The sequence below is a fragment of the Danio rerio genome, chromosome 6 (assembly GCF_052040795.2).
Source record: "Danio rerio strain M-AB ecotype USA chromosome 6, GRCz13ab, whole genome shotgun sequence".
Taxonomy (NCBI): Eukaryota; Metazoa; Chordata; class Actinopteri; order Cypriniformes; family Danionidae; genus Danio; species Danio rerio.
In genome coordinates this window covers 16,479,733-16,499,499 of record NC_141026.1, presented here as the reverse complement: position 1 = coordinate 16,499,499, position 19,767 = coordinate 16,479,733, and the positions used below count along the sequence as shown (strand labels likewise).

General features: G+C 41.8%; 1 protein-coding gene across 50 annotated transcripts in view; it reads left to right on the top strand.

Annotated features, from left to right (window-relative positions):
- Positions 1-19,767, top strand: part of lrrfip1b (leucine rich repeat (in FLII) interacting protein 1b) — an 81,791-nt gene that overhangs the window by 15,506 nt on the left and 46,518 nt on the right. For 40 of the 50 annotated variants that reach the window (XM_087256920.1, XM_087256915.1, XM_087256904.1 and 37 more), the window contains exon 2: positions 16,981-17,067. In XM_087256920.1, coding sequence (XP_087113046.1) covers positions 16,981-17,067 — 87 coding nt within the window. Of the gene's footprint in view, positions 1-16,804; positions 16,887-16,980; positions 17,068-19,767 lie in introns of those variants that run through there. The other 10 variants (XM_087256905.1, XM_087256899.1, XM_087256908.1 and 7 more) reach the window with 1 other exon arrangement.

The window sequence follows — 19,767 nt, the reverse complement described above, 5'->3', positions numbered from 1 at the left end:
GCCAAACTCCCCCATTGCTCTGAGTTCGCAGAGTTGATCTCTTTCCTGGCACTGAAAGCATCTAGTTCCTTATGGTTCCATAGGGAGGCCTGTGGGGTCCTGACACAGCTGAGGAGGAAAGAAACATCTGTCAGATTCTGCCACGCTCATGCTTGATCTAGGACAGGCACTCTGTCTTCTCCTCACACAGCCTCAAATCCCTCTAATAGCAGTGACTGTAGCCGGTTTTTACAGAGCAGTGTTTAACGAAACCAGAAACCAAAAATTAAAGCTCAAAATATAGCTTTCCCAGCAAGGGCATGCATCCAAAGAAGAAAACACAGATTGCACTGACAGTAGCCTACTTCTTTCTTCTTTTTTGGTGTAGAGCATATCTGAGAGAAGATTTACTGCTTTAGAAATCATTCATGTGTGTCACTAGAACAGCTTTATAACTGTGTTTGTTTCCCCTTGCAAGCTTGTTACTTGTTATTTGTCTGAGTGGATGTGCAAAAACTACAAACAACACGAGAGTCAAAATCAATTTAGCTTTTGCTTAGCTTTGTAGCTTTAGCATCATGCATTCATTTTACACACGAACAAAGGCACAATTATGCATTTGAATTTTGTTCTTTTGATTCAACTGTCAAATGAAAAGCTTGAATATGAAAGTTTTTTGACTTGCAAGGGATTGGAAATTAAAATGTAAACATAAATCTTTTTTTTTTTTTTAAATCTGCTGTCCCTAAATGTATACCATTGCAACACTAATGTAATAAATGGCCATAATTACAGACAGTATTGATTTATTTGTTTGAATTTTCCCCCTCAAATGACACAGGGACTGATATCTTGAACACGCTTGTTAGACCAAAAATTGTACGAGATAATCAATGAATTGGCATGCATTAAAGCAGTTTAACACCATTATGCACAGGCATAATTCCCTTTGACGCACAGAAAGCACTAAATGCATAACAACAGCTAACATCAGCAGGCTCATCTGGGTTCTACAACTTATCTCGAACATGAATATATCCATATACACTGTTGGGCAAGCTACTTGAAAAGTGTATTGAGCTAAGCTATCAGCTACTCTACTTAAAATGTAGCTTGACTATACTAAAAGATGCCCTTTGGGAAATGTAGCAAGCTAAGCTAAAAGCTACTTGGCAAAAGAAGCTACATCTAAGCAATTTTTGCAATTTTTATTTTTACATCGAAACAACTTAAATCCAAGTCAATCATATCTTAGAGATCAATAAAACTGCAAGATCACACTGCTAAAGTGAATACATACCTCTGCATAATCATGTCACAATCTTTTCAACCTTTTGAAATTGTGCTCGAAAGGCACTCCATAAATTTGCTTCATTTGATTATATATATATTTTATGGTGTGTGCCAGAGTTGATATTGAGACCTGATGGTTTTCATTGAAACTGGCATTTTATAGTGCTTAAACACCTGATTGATGTGTCTACAATAAATCAAACAAGTGTTTGCACACCTGACGACTGTGTTGAACCAATTGGTTGGACGGTGCAGTAATTTGACAGTCAGTGCTTTGGAATTGCAAGGAAGTGACTTCATGATAGATTTTAGTGTGTAATGTATGTTAAGTGTGTTTAGTGTTTTGCAAATCACTGTTTGTAGAGTTTTGCAACAAGTGTGAGGCTGACAATGTGCTTATAGTAGTGCAAATATGGGCTGATGTTTTGATACTTGTGTGTAAGGTTTTGCTAATAGTGTACTACTTTTAATTTTAGTGTGTAAGCAATCCAAAAAAACTGTAAATTTCTTTAGAGATGTAATGCACTCCAGAATCTGACAGATTGATAAGCTGTAGGCTCTAGAACAGTCATCTGAAATGTTGTCATAAAGTTTTATGCCTGGATTTCAGAAATAGCCTTGCATCTACACAGACTATGTTTGAAGCATTTGGAAGTAATTTGCATTTTCCTCTTTTAGAAAAATATCATTAGGGCAATGCTTAGAGGCTCAATGTATTTCAACAGTGTTTTTAAAAGATTAAACACTTTATTGATATAGCATTCAACCAAGCACATATGGTCAGAACACAAACAAATCACAGGTCCCAAAGAAAAACCTGTCTAAGCAGAATGCTAGCAGGCATCTGTAGCTCAGTTCTTTCTCCGCCTCTTTGCCCTTTTTTCGGTAACTTCCGGTTGGTGCAGTGACGCATGAACAAAATGATGATGGTGGGCTACGCCCACTTGTAGCTTCATCTGTCCTCTTTAGAAACCTATGGGTGTCTTCACGAATACTACATCCACATTTTTTAGTGTCTATGCAGTGAACGCTGTTTTTGACGGTTTGGCACCATTTTGTGACTGAATAAAAATACAAGTAGGCTGCATCCAGCCATTTGAGACGTTTTACTCTGCAATCTTTATGTTGAAATAAAGAGTTACTAAATTATTACAGTTCAGATCAGTGTTTTGTGTCTAATTGTTTAATTCTGTGGCATGTTTTTATAATATAAAGCCCTTCAGTCTTATACAACAGTCTTCTACTTTATTCTACAAGAACAGCTGGCTGTACACTATTCCAAGTTAACAACTGAATAGTGTACTTGTGTGCTCTATAGTATGTATAGCTTATATACATATGTTTATCTTAATAGTATTCATTTTTTGAGAAATAAAACGGGGCTGCGACAAAATAATGAATAAAAAAGAGTGAGGCTATGGTCAAATAAATAAATAAATAAATAAAGTGCGACTGCTGAAAGTGCAAGCAGCTAGGGACACCGGGAATTCTCAAGTGGTGCTCGCTGCAGAGCCATTTGGGCGAGCTGAGCTCCAGCGAGGGGGAGCTTCAGCTTGAGCTCCACCTTTTTTGCACTTCTTCTACGAGTGATGTCCCTGGGGGTAGGGTTAGGGGTGGGGTTGGTGTACGCATTAAAACAGCTTACAGGAGGAGGAGCGAGAGCTCATGCTCCCCCTCGCTGGAGCTCAGCTCTGCTCAAATAGCTCTGCAGCGAGCACCCCCTCGGAATTCTCCCGGTCCTCTCAATTATCCAATCTGGGCCTGCATCTAACCCATCCAAACACGCATGACAACTAAGTCAATAGAAAAGCGGTTGTTCCTTGCGCCACCTGGAGGCTATTGTGTAAAACACAGAAATGTTTTTTGTAATGAAAAGGAGGCCCATACACTCGCAGTACAGATCTGCGCGGGACTAAACTTTGAATCCCGTTCCCGCCCGCACAAGCCAGGTTTTAGCCCGAACCCGACTGCTCCCGCTTATAAGGTATATAAATACTGAGTCGCGCCAGCTCCGGGCCGCAGCGCACATTACTCTCGGGCCGATTCCGGCGCGGATGCGGCAGCGTCGGCTCGCTTATGGCCGCCGCATCTGGCCTGATTGATTCGGGCCAGAATCGGGCAGTGAGTCTACAAGCATCCAGAGTCCGGCAGCCGGAGCCGGGCTGAGTGGTAAGTCTCCGGCAGGCGAGAATCTAGCCAGAAATGGCCCGAGTGTATTTTGCTATCTGGGAAAGCTCTCTCTCTCTCATTCGCGCGCGCGCACTAACATACACACACACAAGCACCAAGCACACACACAGGCAAAGCTCTCTCTCTCTCTCTCTCTCTCATTCGCATAGCAATATCCGCGATATTGCTAGACAGCCCACTCCCGTCCCAAATTAAACCCGTTACCGACCGCTCCCGCGATTTATTCGGAAATTTAATGCAGACCTCTAACTTGCAGTAAAGCGTGTAACTGCAGTTGACCAATTGCAGTATAGCGCATGCAGAAAGAGAGCCATATCTGTATATTGATTTTTGTGTGTGAATGTAAAAAGAGAAATGACCTATTGCATAATTTACATGGGAACGAGGAAACAATGATGTCTGAGGTTCATGGTATAATTAGTTCTATATACTGATCTGCTATTATTAAACTATGACAAGGAATACTTAGATTATAGGTTGCCTTTAACATTTAAAGTCGTATTAAACATTTAAAGTGATTAAAATTGAAATATCATATGTTTTCCATGAAGTAGTAGTATTTGTTGTTTTACTTTAGTTAAAACTCAATATATAGATCCACCAGTAAGGAAATCCACTCATGGAAGAAAACCCAGATCTTCTTTTTTGTTAAAGTATATCTGAGAGAAGATTCAGTGCTGTAGAAATCAATCATGTATGACATCTACAGCAATCAGTAAAGCTGGAGTCTTTCATAATTAAATAAGCTGAATATTGCATTAGCAACGATAATGTTATTTCACTAAAATTTAGCTCTGCAGTAGCACATGAAAGCAATAAATCAGGACTGGTTTACAGTGGAGAATGTACACAAGCCTGGTATGGGTGATAAGGAAACAGTATATTGCTTACACATGTGGCTCACGCTGAGTCACTGATCAAAGGGTTTTGACCTGTGGAGCTACTGGCATGTGTATGTGTTTAGACTCTAACTGTTTTTTATTGGTGCTGTATTTCAGCAGAAATTCTGGCATGGAAACTTTTGGAATTACATTTTTTGAGGCTGTTGTTGGGGTATCTCATTGGCCTTGTTTACACCTGATGCCTGTACCATAAAGCAAATTTAGCTGGTTAGCCAGTTTAGTTTCAGTTTAGTTTGCACCAATTCTCGTTTTTAGGTATCATGAAGGTAACTCAGCTGCTCTTTCTTGACAACAAAGACTGATTAAAGTTAAGCTACTGTTTAGGGTACCTAAAGCTCAAGATTTGTGCAAACTAAACTAAAACTAGCCTGCTAATCCAGCTTCATGGTACAGGCCCCTGGTATTAAGATTAATTTTCATCAGTCTGATCCCAAGTGAGAATACTAATTAGATGTAAATGAGTGAAGGTGATCTACTGACAATGTACAAATTAAAGAACACAGAGACAGAACAACAACAAAACAAACAAAAGCACACCAGTGTACATGGCAGTAATTGGTCCGCGTATCGCACAAAAGACATTACCAATCGATGAATGAAATATTACAGCTTGATCTGTTATTTGAGTCCAAGTTACACAAATGTTAAAGCTGCAGGTGTGCATTTATATATTTTGAATTAATTAATTTAGTTAGGCTGAAATTGTGTTTTTAATCACCATGTGATGCTCAGTCACAATCACTGCAGTGTCTGAAGGAAAATTGTGTGTGAAATTTTGCATCTAATGCGACTGACCCTAAAATATGCAAAATACATGCTAATGCTCATATTAGAATAAGCAAACATAGAGCAATAGTTCACTCTAAAATGAAAATTCTAGAAATATATTACTTTATTTTTATGTTGAAAATTTAATGAAGAATGTTGAAAACGTTCGAGGTTACAGAAGTAACCCTTCGTTCCCCGAGGAGGAGGGGAACGGAAGTGCCATGAATGGGAGGATTCGGATCAGAAGCCGCTTGTCTGGAGAGTATTGAACGGGCCAATGAATGAAATTAATTGGCAGCGTAAGCTTGCGCAGGTGTGCGACATCTGCAATTATCTCAGCATATAAGCACACCTGAAGCCAGCAGACGCCATCCTTTTAAGCTGAAGAGACTTTCAAACAGCTAAGGGACAGTCATTATGGCGACGGAATATGGCACTTCCGTTCCCCTCCTCGGGGAACGAAGGGTTACTTCTGTAACCTCGAACGTTCCCCTTCGGTTGGGGAACTTCAGTGCCATGAATGGGAGAAATATGGAAAGCGCCATAATGACTGCACCTTACCAACACCCCCGATGAGGAGATAGTCAAGCAAGCGTGACGCACCCACATCATGGGGGGTGCGGTCCTCCAACGTGTCCCTGGCCCTAATTTATCCTACTTCAACAGAAGTTTTACGGATTTAGATATATTTTTTGGGAAGTCGTGAGCATCTAGATAATTCTAGGAAATACGACAGTACGTTGGGAAGCGTGCAATCCCGATAGGGAGGACGCTGCGGAGGCCATCCGTTACCCAAGGGGGGGATAGATGGCAGAATTTACATATGGACTAGCCCTAAAAGGGGGAGTACGCATAGCAAAAGAGTGGTTAGCGGAGAGGGAAGACACGGGTCCGCCCAGGGGGGGACTTAACCGTGGCGGAATAAGCATATGGGATCGCCTAGTGGGGATCACGCATAGCAGGCACCTATACCCAAAACGCGGGCTGACCAGCGGGCAGACCTACAACGTAGTGGGCCAGCAAGTGACTCCTCCGCTGAGTCAGTGCTGGGGGCCACGGAGGAATCTGCAGGGCTCACCTGACGGGGAACTTTACTGACAGATAAAAAAGGCGCACGTACCTCCGTGTTAGGGAGAATGGCGCAGCAAGCGTGTTTCAACACCCTACCGAGTTGTCTCCTCAATCACCAAAGGGTTACCTAATACCCTTGAGGAAACCGGCTCCACTCGCAGATTGTAAAACCTTGCAAATGTGTTGGGTGTCGCCCAGCCCGCAGCTCTACAGATGTCTGTTAGAGAGGCGCCGCGTGCACGCGCTCAAGAGGATGCAACGCTCCGAGTGGAGTGTGCACGTACTCCCGGGGGACACGGCTGACCTCGACTCGAATAAGCGAGTGAAATGGCATCCACAATCCAGTGGGATAATCTTTGTTTCGATACGGCACTTCCCTGCTGCCGACCGCCATAACAGACAAAGAGCTGCTCAGATGATCTAAAATTCTGAGTACGGTCCACATAAATGCGCAGAGCGCGAACTGGACAAAGTAAAGAAAGGGCTGGGTCTGCCTCCTCCGGGGGCAGCGATTGCAGGTTCACTACCTGATCTCTAAAGGGGGTGGTAGGAACCTTGGGCACATAACCGGGGCGGGGTCTCAGGATGACGTGAGAGTAATCCGGCCCGAATTCCAGGCACGAGTCACTGACCGAAAATGCCTCCAGGTCCCCGACCCTCTTGATGGAGGCCAACGCAACCAGCAGAGCTGTCTTCAGGGACAGAAATCTTAGAGATACTGATTCGAGTGGCTCAAAGGGATCGGATCGCAGACTCCCAAGAGGGCATGAGAGGGGGGCGAGAAGGATTAATTCGCCTAGCACCCCTAAGGAACTGGATGACCAGGTTATGCTTTCCCACGGTGCCGCCAGCTACCGCGCTATGATAAGCGGAGATGGCGGCCACGTAAACCTTGAGAGTGGAGGGCGACAGCCTGCTGTCCAACTTCTCTTGAAGGAAAGAGAGCACAACACTAATCTGGCAATTTCGGGGGTCTTCTCTGCGAGAGACGCACCATTCAGTGAATAGACTCCACTTCAGGGCGTAGGCGCGCCTCGTGGAGGGGGCTCTAGCCTGAGTGATGGTATTAACCACCGCAGTCGGTAGGTTACCTAAGTCTTCCTCGCGTCTAGGGACCACACGTGGAGGTTCCAAAGATCGGGGCGAGGGTGCCAGATGGTGCCCTGTCCCTGAGAGAGTAGGTCCTCTCTCAAAGGGATCCGCCAGGGGAGGGCCGTCGCGAGGAGTGAGAGCTCTGATATCCAGGTCCGGTTGGGCCAAAGGGGCGCAACTAGCAGAACCTGTTCCTCGTCCTCCCTGACCTTGCACAGAAACTGCGCGAGCAGGCTCACTGGGGGAAACGCATACTTGCGCATGCCCCGAGGTCAGCTGTGGGCCAGTGCATCCGTGCCGAGAGAGCCCTCGGTCAGGGAAAAAAACAACTGGCAGTGAGCGTTCTCGGGGGAAGCAAACAGATCGATCTGGGCCTCCCCGAATCGCGCCCATATCAGCTGAACAGACTCGGGGTGGAGTCTCCATTCTCCAGGGCGTAACAGCTGTCGTGAGAGCGCATCGGCTGCACGATTGAGCGTGCCTGGGACGTGAATGGCGCGCAGCGATTTCAGCCGCGGGTGACTCCAGAGGAGCAGACGGCGGGCGAGCTGAGACATGCGGCGAGAGCGCATACCCCCCATGCGGTTGATATACGCCGCCGCCGCCATACTGTCCGTCCTGACCAGCACGTGTTGCCGCTCCAGCACCGGTAAAAAGCGGTGGAGAGCGAGGAACACTGCCAACAGCTCTAGGCGATTGATATGCCAATGCAGCTGGGCACCCTTCCAGAGGCCCGCAGCCGCATGCCCGCGACACACGGCCCCCCAACCCGTGTTGGAAGCGTCTGTTGAAACAACAACATGGCTGGACGCCTGTCCTAGAGGCACACCGGCCTGTAGGAACGAGGGGTCGTTCCAAGGGCTGAGGGCGCGGCGACACAGCGCAGTAACCGAGACCCGGTGTGTGCCCGCGTGCCATGCGCGTCTGGGGACCCGATCGTGAAGCCAGTGCTGAAGTGGTCTCATATGGAGCAACCTGAGCGGCGTGACGGCGGCTGCGGATGCCATATGCCCCAGGAGCCTCTGAAAGAACTTCAGTGGGACCACTAGTTTGCTGTCGAGCTCCCTCAGACAGTTCAGCAACAGGCGAGCGCGTTCCTCGGAGAGGTGCGCTACCATGGTGATCGAGTCCAGCTCCATCCCGAGAAAAGAAATCCTCTGCACGGGGGCGAGTTTGCTCTTTTCTCGGTTGACCTGAAGCCCCAGTAGGCGGAGATGCCGAAGCACCTTGTCCCTGTGCATAATCAATTGCTCCCGCGAGTGGGCTAAAATCAGCCAGTCGTCGAGATAATTGAGTATGCGAATGCCCGCGAGCCGAAGGGGCGCTAGGGCACCCTCCGCGAGTTTGGTGAAGACCCGCGGAGACAGGGAGAGCCCGAAGGGGAGGACCTTGTACTGCCACGCTCGACCCTCGAACGCAAACCGCAGAAATTGGCGGTGGCGTGGAAGAATGGAGACATGGAAATACGCGTCCTTCAGGTCTATGGCTGCAAACCAATCCTGAGGACGAACGCATTGGAGAATGCGCCTCTGCGTGAGCATTCTGAACGGCAGCCTGTGCAGACATCGGTTCAAAACGCGCAGATCTAGGATTGGCCGTGACCCACCGCTCTTTTTGGGTACGATGAAGTATGGGCTGTAAAACCCACTCTCCATCTCGGCTGGAGGAACCGGCTCGATTGCACCCTTCGCCAGGAGGGCAGCAATCTCCTCTCGCAAGACAGGGGCGGACAGGGGGTTGACCCTGGAGAAATACACGCCCGTAAACTTGGGGGGCCGTTTCGCGAACTGAATCGCGTAACCGAGTCTGATTGTGCGTATGAGCCACCGCGAGGGGCTGGCCCGCGCTAACCAGGCAGGCAGAGCCCTTGCTAATGGAGTCATCGCTACAATCGCTGACGTACCAGCGGTGGGGCAGCGCAGAGTGGGTGTGCTGATCCGGGAAGCACGAGGGTCCCGCGGAAGAGCGTTTCGCTCTGGCTCCGCACCCTGACTCCGGAGAGGGGGCTGGAGGGCTGAGGGAAGGGAGAACGTCCCCCCAGCGCTCGTGAGCCACTGGCGAAGCACGTAGAGTCTGCGAGCCGGAAGGCAGCGCGTCCCGGACTGGCAGAACTCGTGCAGTCACATCCGGGGAAGGGAAAAAGTGCTCTTTTACTGATGTTTTGGTGGCACTGAAAAGTACCGTTGTTATCGGGGCCCCGCCCTCCAGCGAGGAAAGAGCAAGTTTCCTCTTCTCCGGATGCCCTATCTCAGGGACGATTCGCGGTCCGTTTACCGGACTTAACGGCGCCCTGGGCAGGAGGGGCTGCCTGCTTTCGAGGTGTACTCCGCGCCCGCTTGGCCGGAGGCGCAGGCGGGGGCGGGGCAGCACTCGTTGGCGGGCGCCCTCGGCGAGGAACAGCGGAGGTGGATGGCTCGGCGGGCGGAGCGGGCTTACGGCCACGCCGATAGATGACATTGCCCATCGCATCCGACTGCTCTTTCACCGCCTTGAATTCCTGGGTTAATTCACCGACGGTGTCGCCGAACAGGCCAGCCTGGGATATGGGCGAGTCAAGAAAGCGAACTGTCAACATTGCGCATATCGGCCAGGTTTAGCCAGAGGTGGCGTTCCTGAACCACAAGTGTGGACATCGTCCTCCCCAGCGCACACGCGGCGGACTTAGTAGTCCGAAGAGCATAGTCGGTCGCGGTGCGCAGCTCATGTAATAAGCTTGGGTTGGACCCGCCCTCGTGCAGCTCGGCCAGCGCCAGCGCTTGGTAGCGCTGGTAGGTGGCCATCGCGTGCAAAGCAGAAGCAGCCTGGCCCGCAGCCTTATAAGCTCTGGCTCCGAGGGAGGCAGACAACCTACAGGCTTTGGACGGGAGGCGGGGCAAACCCTGCCACGTAGAGGCGCCGCGCGGACAAAGATTGACCGCGATAGCGCGCTCCACTGACGGGATCGCCTCATACCCCCTGGCAGCTCCGCCGTCAAGGGCGGTGAGGGCGGAGGCACACGCAGCACGGGCAGAGAAAGGTGCCCTCCAAGACTGCGTGAGCCTACTGTGCACTTCCGGGAAGAAGGGGACGAGAGGCTTCGAAGGCTTCGCCTTCTGGTCCTCTACGTAGCACCCATCTAGTCGGTCCGGCCGCGGAGCTGGGGGATAAACCATCTCCAACCCCACGGCCGAAGCAGCCCGGGAAAGCACGGCTAACATGTCCGCTTCAGGATCTGATTTGACAGCGCTCACCTGCCCGGAGGGGGCGAGCGGGTCCGGATCTTCGTCGGACAGTGAAAGCCCACCCTCCGATGCCGCGGAGGATATCTGATCTCCGGTGTCAGTGAGTGTGAGAGCTACCATCTGGTTAGACGGATCACTCCCACTACCCGAAGCTTGGATGGAGCGCCGTGAGGAGCGAGAGGTCCGCGAGCCTGTGGGCGGCGGATTATCTCCCGCTGAAACCCTCAGATCTGCCAGAGCGCCCGCTGCTTTTTTAGAACAGGAGGCAACTGGGGTGGCTCGCTCTCTTGCGAAAGTTAGCCGCGATCTTAGCTGTGCAACGGTCATGGCATCGCAATGACGACATGAACCGCCCGCGAGCACCGCATTAACATGCTGGACCCCCAAACATGCAATGCAGTGATCGTGTCCATCATCCGGAGCCAGGAAACCCGCGCATCCAGAAACGCACAGTCGGAGCGCCATCCTGAAAAGGACGTGCTGCACGACTGTGTTGCTCTTTTAGGAAAGTTGCAACTATACGCACCGCTCTGGAGGACCGGACCCAAAAAACCGCAGGCAAGGGAGAAACCCAGCTCGACCGTCTGCCACCGCGAAGACCCACTCTGGACCGGGAGACACACTCGTTCGCTCTGAAGTGCTGATCAGCAAGAGGAACCCTCATCGACTCACTCAGAAAGGATCTGAAGCGAAAAGGATGGCGTCTGCTGGCTTCAGGTGTGCTTATATGCTGAGATAATTGCAGATGTTGCACACCTGCGCAAGCTTACGCTGCCAATTAATTTCATTCATTGGCCCGTTCAATACTCTCCAGACAAGCGTCTTCTGATCCGAATCCTCCCATTCATGGCACTGAAGTTCCCCAACCGAAGGGGAACTGGTATTCTTCATCCTAACATAAAAATATAGAGTAATGGAAGCCACTGGCTGGCAGTTTTTTATTATTATTATTTTATTTTTATTTATTTTTTTAATGTCCAACAGCAAAAAGAAGCTCCAACAGGTTTAGAACTAGTGGTTGAGTAAATGGTGACACAATTTTCATTTAATAACAAAAATCCATTTAACTCAAATAATGTTTGTCGCACAGAACATTTGTCTTGGTGTAAATGGGCCTTTACTAAAGTTTACAGACAAAACAGAGACTTGAAATTTTAGTATTTATATTACTAGTAATATTGCTGCATTGTTTGTTTTGTTTCCAGATAAATTGTTTTGCACATTTGTAATTTCCCTAGCAGAAGCTTTAAAAATATTCAGACATACATATCTAATATATAATCCAAAGTCTTCTCCATCTTTATTTTGCAAGATTTCCATTATCATGTCAGCAGCTTGTGAGAGCATCTCTGTGAACTCTCTGCATGCTGTTGACAGGCCACTGGACATGGTTGGCAGGATTTAGGACAGACGCTTGTCTGAAGCCCCTTATTCAATGGGCTGTGACTTGTTCAGACAAAAGAACCAGAACGGCTTTCTAACTGTCTGTTCATGTCACCTGGCGAGCTTGTTATTTTGACTAATATCTTGAAGGTTATGTCTGAATAGATGTGCAAAAACTACAAACAACACGAGTGTCAAATTCAATTTGGGTTAAGTAATTTTACACAGTTACACACAAATATACATTCTTTCTTAGTGTTTCGTTTTTTTTTTTCTTCTCTTTTTATTTATTTATTTAGTGCTCCAAGCCCTATAAAACCAGGATTAAACAGCCCTGTATATATATATATATATATATATATATATATATATATATATATATATATATATATATATATATATATATATATATATATATATATATATATATATATATATATATATATATACAGTTGAAGAATTATTAGCCCCCTGTTTATTTTTTCCCAAATTTCTTTTTAACGGAAAGAAGTTTTTTCAACACATTTCTAAACATGTTTTGATAACTCATTTCTAAAAACTAATTTATTTAATTTTTGCCGTGATGACAGTGAATATTAATTGACTAGATATTTTTCAAGACACTTCTATACAGCTTAAAGTGACATTTAAAGGCTTAACTAGGTTAATTAGGTTAACTGTGCAGGTTAAGGTAATTTGCCACGTTATTTTATAATGATGGATGGTTTGTTCTTTAGACTATCGAAAAAAAAAATAATATATATATATATATATATATATATATATATATATATATATATATATTTAATTTTTATTTTTTTATTTACAATATATATAAATATTATTTATATAATCAATGAACGTCAATGAACTGATTACACCATCACACACAAAATCAAATACAAAGAGCATTAATACCAAAAGTTTAACCAAAAAGTCTTATGTTGCAGATATATAAATATGGGGAAAAAAAATACATTGTATGAGTTTAAGTGATTGATTGTTATTATTTATAATAAATCATTAGAATATTAAGTAAAGATCATCTTCCACTAAGTTCCTAATATTTAGAACCCTTCAATATTTTCAAAGTTTTAACGTTGTATCTCAGTTAAATATTGTCCTATCCCAAAATGTATTCAACTTTCAGATGAAGTATAAATCTAGATTTCCGAAACAAACCCTTAAGGTTTTGTGGTTTAAGGTCAGCTATGTGGTATTTATACATGTTTGAATAATTTAAGGAATGTAAGTAATTGTATATTGTAATTGTAAAAAAAAAAAAGAAAAAAAAGAGAATTTAATAAAGATTAATCAATGGCCATTCAACATAGTATCCAATGTATTCTTTAGCATTCTGAGCAACAATATAAATGTATATAGTACTAGTGCCTATTGAGTTTAGCATTTCTTTTATTTAAAGAGTTGCCATTAACAAAAAAATATTGTTTTTTAGTAAAGTATAAGGGGCAACACAGTTTCTCAGTGTTTAGTGGTTAGTCATCTCATAGCAAGGTTGCTGGTTCGAGTCCCAGCTGGGTCAATTAGCACTTCTGTGAGGAGTTTGTATGTTTTCTCTGTCTTAGTGTGTGTTCCCTCTGAGTGCTCTGGTTTAACCCACAGTCCAAAGACTATAAAGGCGTTGGTGAATTGTATAGGTGAATTGAATAAGCTAAATTGGCTATGGTGAATGAGCGTGCATGAAGGTTTCCCAGTACTGGGTTGCAACTTTAAGGGCATACGCTGTAAAAACATATGCTGGATAAGTTGGCGGTTCATTCTGCTGTGGCAACCCCAGATGAATAAAGGGACTAAGCTGTAGGAAAATGAATGAGTAAAGTGTACAATGATAATAACAATTAATAAATAACTTTTGAAACTCATACCAATATTCCATCGTCTGTTGAAATACTTAATTGTGATTGACTGGAAGTTTTGCAATAAAATTATGTAATGCAGTAGGTAATAAAAGTAGTTCGAATCAGTTTTGAATAGTTAAAATAGTTTAAAATAAATGTGCTTCCCCCAATTATTAGTAGTAACCACCATAGTAACTTTGTTGCCAGAGCCTTCACCCCCCTGTGTAATCGCGAAGACACTGACAAGTTTTTCACCAGTATGCTGATGCCATTATCACTTAGTCGCCATAGCAAAATCAACATTAGGATCTGTGGCTTGCAGAGAAATATTGAAATATAAAAGGTACTTCGAAAAAAAATCTTTCAAAGCATATTGCATTCAAAAATTAAAATGAAATTTCAAACTAATTTATTATTTGACATGTTTTTATGGAATTGAACATATAGATCTTTGAATGCAAAATATGGGAGAGTTATGCTATCTTTCTTATATTCCATTTTTGTATTAACGATTAACTGTTTTTGTAATCCACAGATGTTCTTATACTAGTCAAATGTAGGATTTGTTGGCAGATATTTTGTTAGAGTTATTTTTCAGCACATCGTTATTATGAGAACAGTGTCTGCTCTGTTTGGATGAAAGATTGTTTGAAGTGAACATGGCACTGATTCATACATAATAACAGTGCTTATTCAGGTGTAAGGAATTGGAAATGATGATTAATGAAGATATTTATCAAGATTAAATATAGTTGGTATAATTTAATGCCAAATGATGGAATAATGAAGTGTATTAAGTATACCAGCTTGAGACACACTCATACACACATTGTGCCAGGAAGGAATAGCTCACTCACTGCCTCTAAACTGCCATTTCCGGTCAACGTTGGAAAGCAAAATCCTAGCAGAATAATTGCTGCTTAATCGATGTAAACATTTTAAAGCAAAGAGATATGTATTTTTTTAAAGAAGTATCTTTTGCTCACCAATTCTGCACTTGGTTGATCCAAAGTACAGAAAAACCACCAGTACTCTGAAATAGAGTATTTTACTATATAAAACAACTATTTCTGTTTATATTTGACTGTTTCCATTTGAAAATTTTTAAGTGTAATTTATTCCTGTGATTGCAAAGATGTTTAATCCAGTAACATGCAGAAATCATTGTCAGAAAAAAAAATCACATTCAGAAATCATTGTAATATCCTGACTTCCTACTCAAAAAACATTTTATATTATTATTATTATTATTGTTAAAAACTTGAGTAGAGTTTTTTTCTGCTGTCTTTGATGAAGAACAGAACAGCAATCTTAACAACAAATCTTGTCTGAACTTATAAATGATTCTATTTTTGTTACTTTTGATCAACTTCAAACATCCTTGCTAAATAAAAGTATACATTTTTATAATATCTTTACAAAACATTGTACTGATTGATACAAGCTTTTGAATGGTAAAGTGTATGAAGCTACAAATAATTTTAATTTTAGTAAACTCTGATCTTTGTCTCACTTTAGCCATTAAAAATTGTGAAAAATGTACTGAACTGTTGATAATAATAATAATAATAATAATAATAATAATAATAATAATAATAATAATAATAATAATGGGCAAGGCAGTGGCGCAGTTGGTAGTGCTGTCGCCTCACAGCAAGTAGGTCGCTGGCTCAAACCTCGGCTCAGTTGGCGTTTCCGTGTGGAGTTTGCATGTTCTCCCTGCCTTCACGTGGGTTTCCTCCGGGTGCTCCGGTTTCCCCCACAGTCCAAAGACATGCGGTACAGGTGAATTGGGTAGGCTAAATTGTCCGTAGTGTATGAGTGTGTGTGTGAATGTGTGTGTGGATGTTTCCCAGTGATGGGTTGTGGCTGGAAGGGCATCCGCTTATCCAAACTTGCTGGATAAGTTGGCGGTTCATTCCGCAGTGGCGACCCAGGATTAATAAAGGGACAAAGCCGACAAAAAATGAATGAATAATAATAATAATACTTTATTATTATTATTATTATTATTATTATTATCATTATTATTATGTAATTATTTAACAGAAAATCTGAATATTAGTATGATTTACAAAAGATCAATATTGTTTTATCATTTGGCTTAACCGTAGTTAGGTGACTTGCCAATGTATCAGATTGCTCTACTGGAACTTCCTGAGGAACACAATTCTTTTGGTTGGGTCCAACCCATGAGTTTCTGTAGGCCATTCGGTTCACACCTTTTCAAATGCAGATACTTAGCTAATGAGACAAGCCAAACAATTCATCAATAGCAATAATGCTAATTCAGAAATAAATAGAATTTTCAGATATTATTTAAAGTTATTTTGAATAGTATTCTTATAGTTTTGATGTACTATATGCAAATAAATGCAGGCATGATGAGCTAAAAACTAAAAAAAATCTTACTGCTCTAAAACAGTAAGCGGACTAAAATTTTTCCAATTACCCTGTATTGAAATTATTCTTTCTTAATTTTTGAGAGTAAAAGTTTATATTGAGTAGCTCACCTTTTACAAATCATACAAATGTCACATTTAAAGTCACTTAAAATTAATTGTCTAGTGTGGGTTGTTTATTTATTTATTTATTTATTTATTTATTTATTTATTTATTTATTTATTTACTGCAGAAAACACTTTCATGTTTATTTATTTATTTATTTTTTATAAATTATTTGTTTAACTATTTATTTAACTATTTATTTATTTATTTATTTAATTTTTTTATTTATTTATTTATATATTCGTATTATTTTAAATTCTAAAGCATGTGCTCATTCATTCTTCATCTGAAAACCTGCATTTCAAATAATATAATACATAGTAATGACACTTTTTTGGTCACATAAAAGTTGATTACATTTTCCTTAAACTGCCCTGATTTTCTCAACAGCGAGAATCATCATTTTCAATGGTCCTTAATCAAACATAATTAGCGCTTATTTCGGCAGGTAAAGTCAATGATGAGATTAAACCTATGATCATTGAAAGTCTGCGAAAAGCTTAATTCAATTACACTCCAAGAAACTCTTCCCAACTTCAGATTTAGCTTTTACTTTGCATAGAGCTTAAGCAGAAACGGATTCCCTCCGTCATACCGTCTTGACGTTCTCACTAGCGCTGGTAAATAGTCGATATTTATGGTAACAGTGGATGGATACTGATTTTTTTTCTGTATTTGACAGCTTCTGAATCTCCATTTTTGACTCTCTTCCAGGCGGAGGCAAGATTGGCAGCTAAACGGGCAGCCCGGGCAGAAGCTCGAGAAATCCGTATGAAGGAACTGGAGAGGCAACAGAAAGAGGTCAGGAGATAATCTGTTTGGCAGACTCTGCTATTTCTTTTTAGACTGTAAGAAATAGCCTGTGTTGTGAGGTATTGCAGTAATAGCTCTTTCACAGTGGCATTACATATACACTAGATCAATCTTTATTTAAAGCTTTAGTATGTAACATGGTATGGTACTCTGTATGCTTATTGTATAAGAAAGAACATTGTAGCCTGTCTTTCTTCTCTCTGCTGTAACAAGTCACTCAGGTACTGCGCTTTTACACAGCAAGCTAAAATAATCTGAATGTAAGGACTTATTTTTTGGTTTCCTGATGATTCAACATGGACTCAAAAAATGCATTTAAAATAACAATTTAAGATTTATTTGGACAACATTTGTAAAAACAATTATGTTTACTTAAGTGATTTGTGTTGGGACAACATGTATTGTAATTGCTCAGGAAATAAATGTCAAAAAAATTAGACAAATTTAATCTTTATGGAATAGTTTAATAACTAAAAAAAAACTCAGTGTACCAATGCAATCTCGTGTAGTTAAATAGTTTACTTCTTAAATAATCAATAAATGGATTTAAAGGGATAGTTCACCCAAAACAAAAATTCTGTCATCATTTACTCACACTTTACATGTTACAAGTCTGTGTTACGTGTTGGATACATTTAATAGACACTAGTGTTTATTATTTAGATACAAGTACTTATTAAATAGAAACTAGTACTTATGAAATAGATACTGCAGCTTATTTAAAACATACTGCATTTATTAAATACAATTACTTGTTTGAAATGTTAAATCGAATTCTACTCTTCCATTTGGACTAGTCATAACATAAGACGAGTAAAAAAGTAGAACTGACTAGTAAAATAAGAATTGCTACTAGTAATAGTTATAAACGATAATAGTGTATAATAAATAAATAAATACTAGTACTAATGGATAACAACTAGTATATACGAAATAGTTACTACTAGTATCTAATGAATTGGTACCAGTATCTATTTAATAAGGACTAGTACCTATAAAATAGACTCTAGTATCTAATTAACAAGTACTAGGACCTAATGAATGAGTACTAGTATCTAATATTTAAGTACTATTATCTCTTATTAAATACTAGTATCTAATTTATAAGTACTAGTGCCTAAGGATTAACTTGTACATAAAATATGTACCAGTCCCAGCAGGAATACATACTAGTCAAAACTGAATAGTTGATATCTCAATGACAGATCCCATAGAAATCAATAGAAAGAAATTACATTTGTTACTAGTAACAACAGAATAGTTACTAGTCACTATAAAAATACGTACTAGTAAGGTATATAGTCACTTTGTATACATATACAAAGAACTAGTATCTATTTAATAAGTACTAGTATCTTTTAAATAGATACTACTATCTAATGAACACGTACTAGTATCTAACACATAAGTACTAGAATTTATTTAATTGGTAGTATATGATGAGGCGACGCGGTGGCGCAGTAGGTAGTGCTGTCGCCTTACAGCAAGAAGGTCGCTGGTTCGAGCCTCAGCTTGGTCATTTGGCATTTCTGGTCAGCTTGGTCAGTTTGCATGTTCTCCTCATGTTTGCATGGGTTTCCTCCGGGTGCTCTGGTTTACCCCACAAGTCCAAAGACATGCAGTACAAGTGAATTGGGTAAGCTAAATCGTCAATAGTGTATGAGTGTGAATGAGTGTTTCCCAGTGACTGGTTGCAGCTGGAAGGGCATCCGCTGCATAAAACCATGCTGGATAAGTTGGCGGTTTATTCCACTGTGGTGACCCCTGATTAATAAAGGGACTAAGCCAAAAAGAAAATGATTGAATTAATGAATAGTATCTAATGAATGAGTAGTAGTATCTAATAAAAAGAAACAGTGTCTGATGAATAAGCACTAGTATGTTTTTATAAAGCACTAGTATCTAAATAATAGGCACTAGAATCTAATGAATAGGCACTAGCACTTCATGGAAAAGATACTAGTATCTAAAAAATAAGCACTAGTAACATGAAAATAGATACTAGTACGGGTTATAGATGAAATTTCAAAATGGCTTGCCATAATTACAAGTGTGGCAAATCCTCCATTAACTAAAACTAAATACTATTCTACTCCAAATTACTGGAGTTCTTGTAAAGTACACACTGTTAGCAATTAGCAAAACAAAAGCTTTTCTGAAAATCCAATTCTCATAAAAATCATTCGACTTTCTAATAATTGAGTAATTGAGTAAATTGAGCTGCTCAAACTTATCTAAACAATAAAGCACTTAAACAAGAAACAAACTAAACAACAATCAAAATAATAAGAACACAAATGAACAGGCTGGTCGCCACAAGTGAGGAGTTTGGTGTAGAACCAGGCAGGAAAGCAAAAGCTAACACCTTTTAAATGCGACAGACCAGCTCCTGATTGGTGCGCTGAGTTGCGTCATAATGGTGATTGACAGCCTTCTCAACCAATCCCTTTAAGTCATTTCACTTGGCGGCCATCTTTGAAAGACCTCTCGGGCAGTATGCTCAGGCATTCTGTCTGAGTTGGGAACCGTCAAATTATTCAAACTGCTTGCCAAGCTTAAGATTAAATTTCATATTAGGAATTACCAATAATATTAAACATCTGTAGTTTCATTTCTAAACATCCAAATCACAAAATCTGCAGAAACTCACGCCTGGGCCCTCCCCCGGAGTATCATCAGTCTATAGCG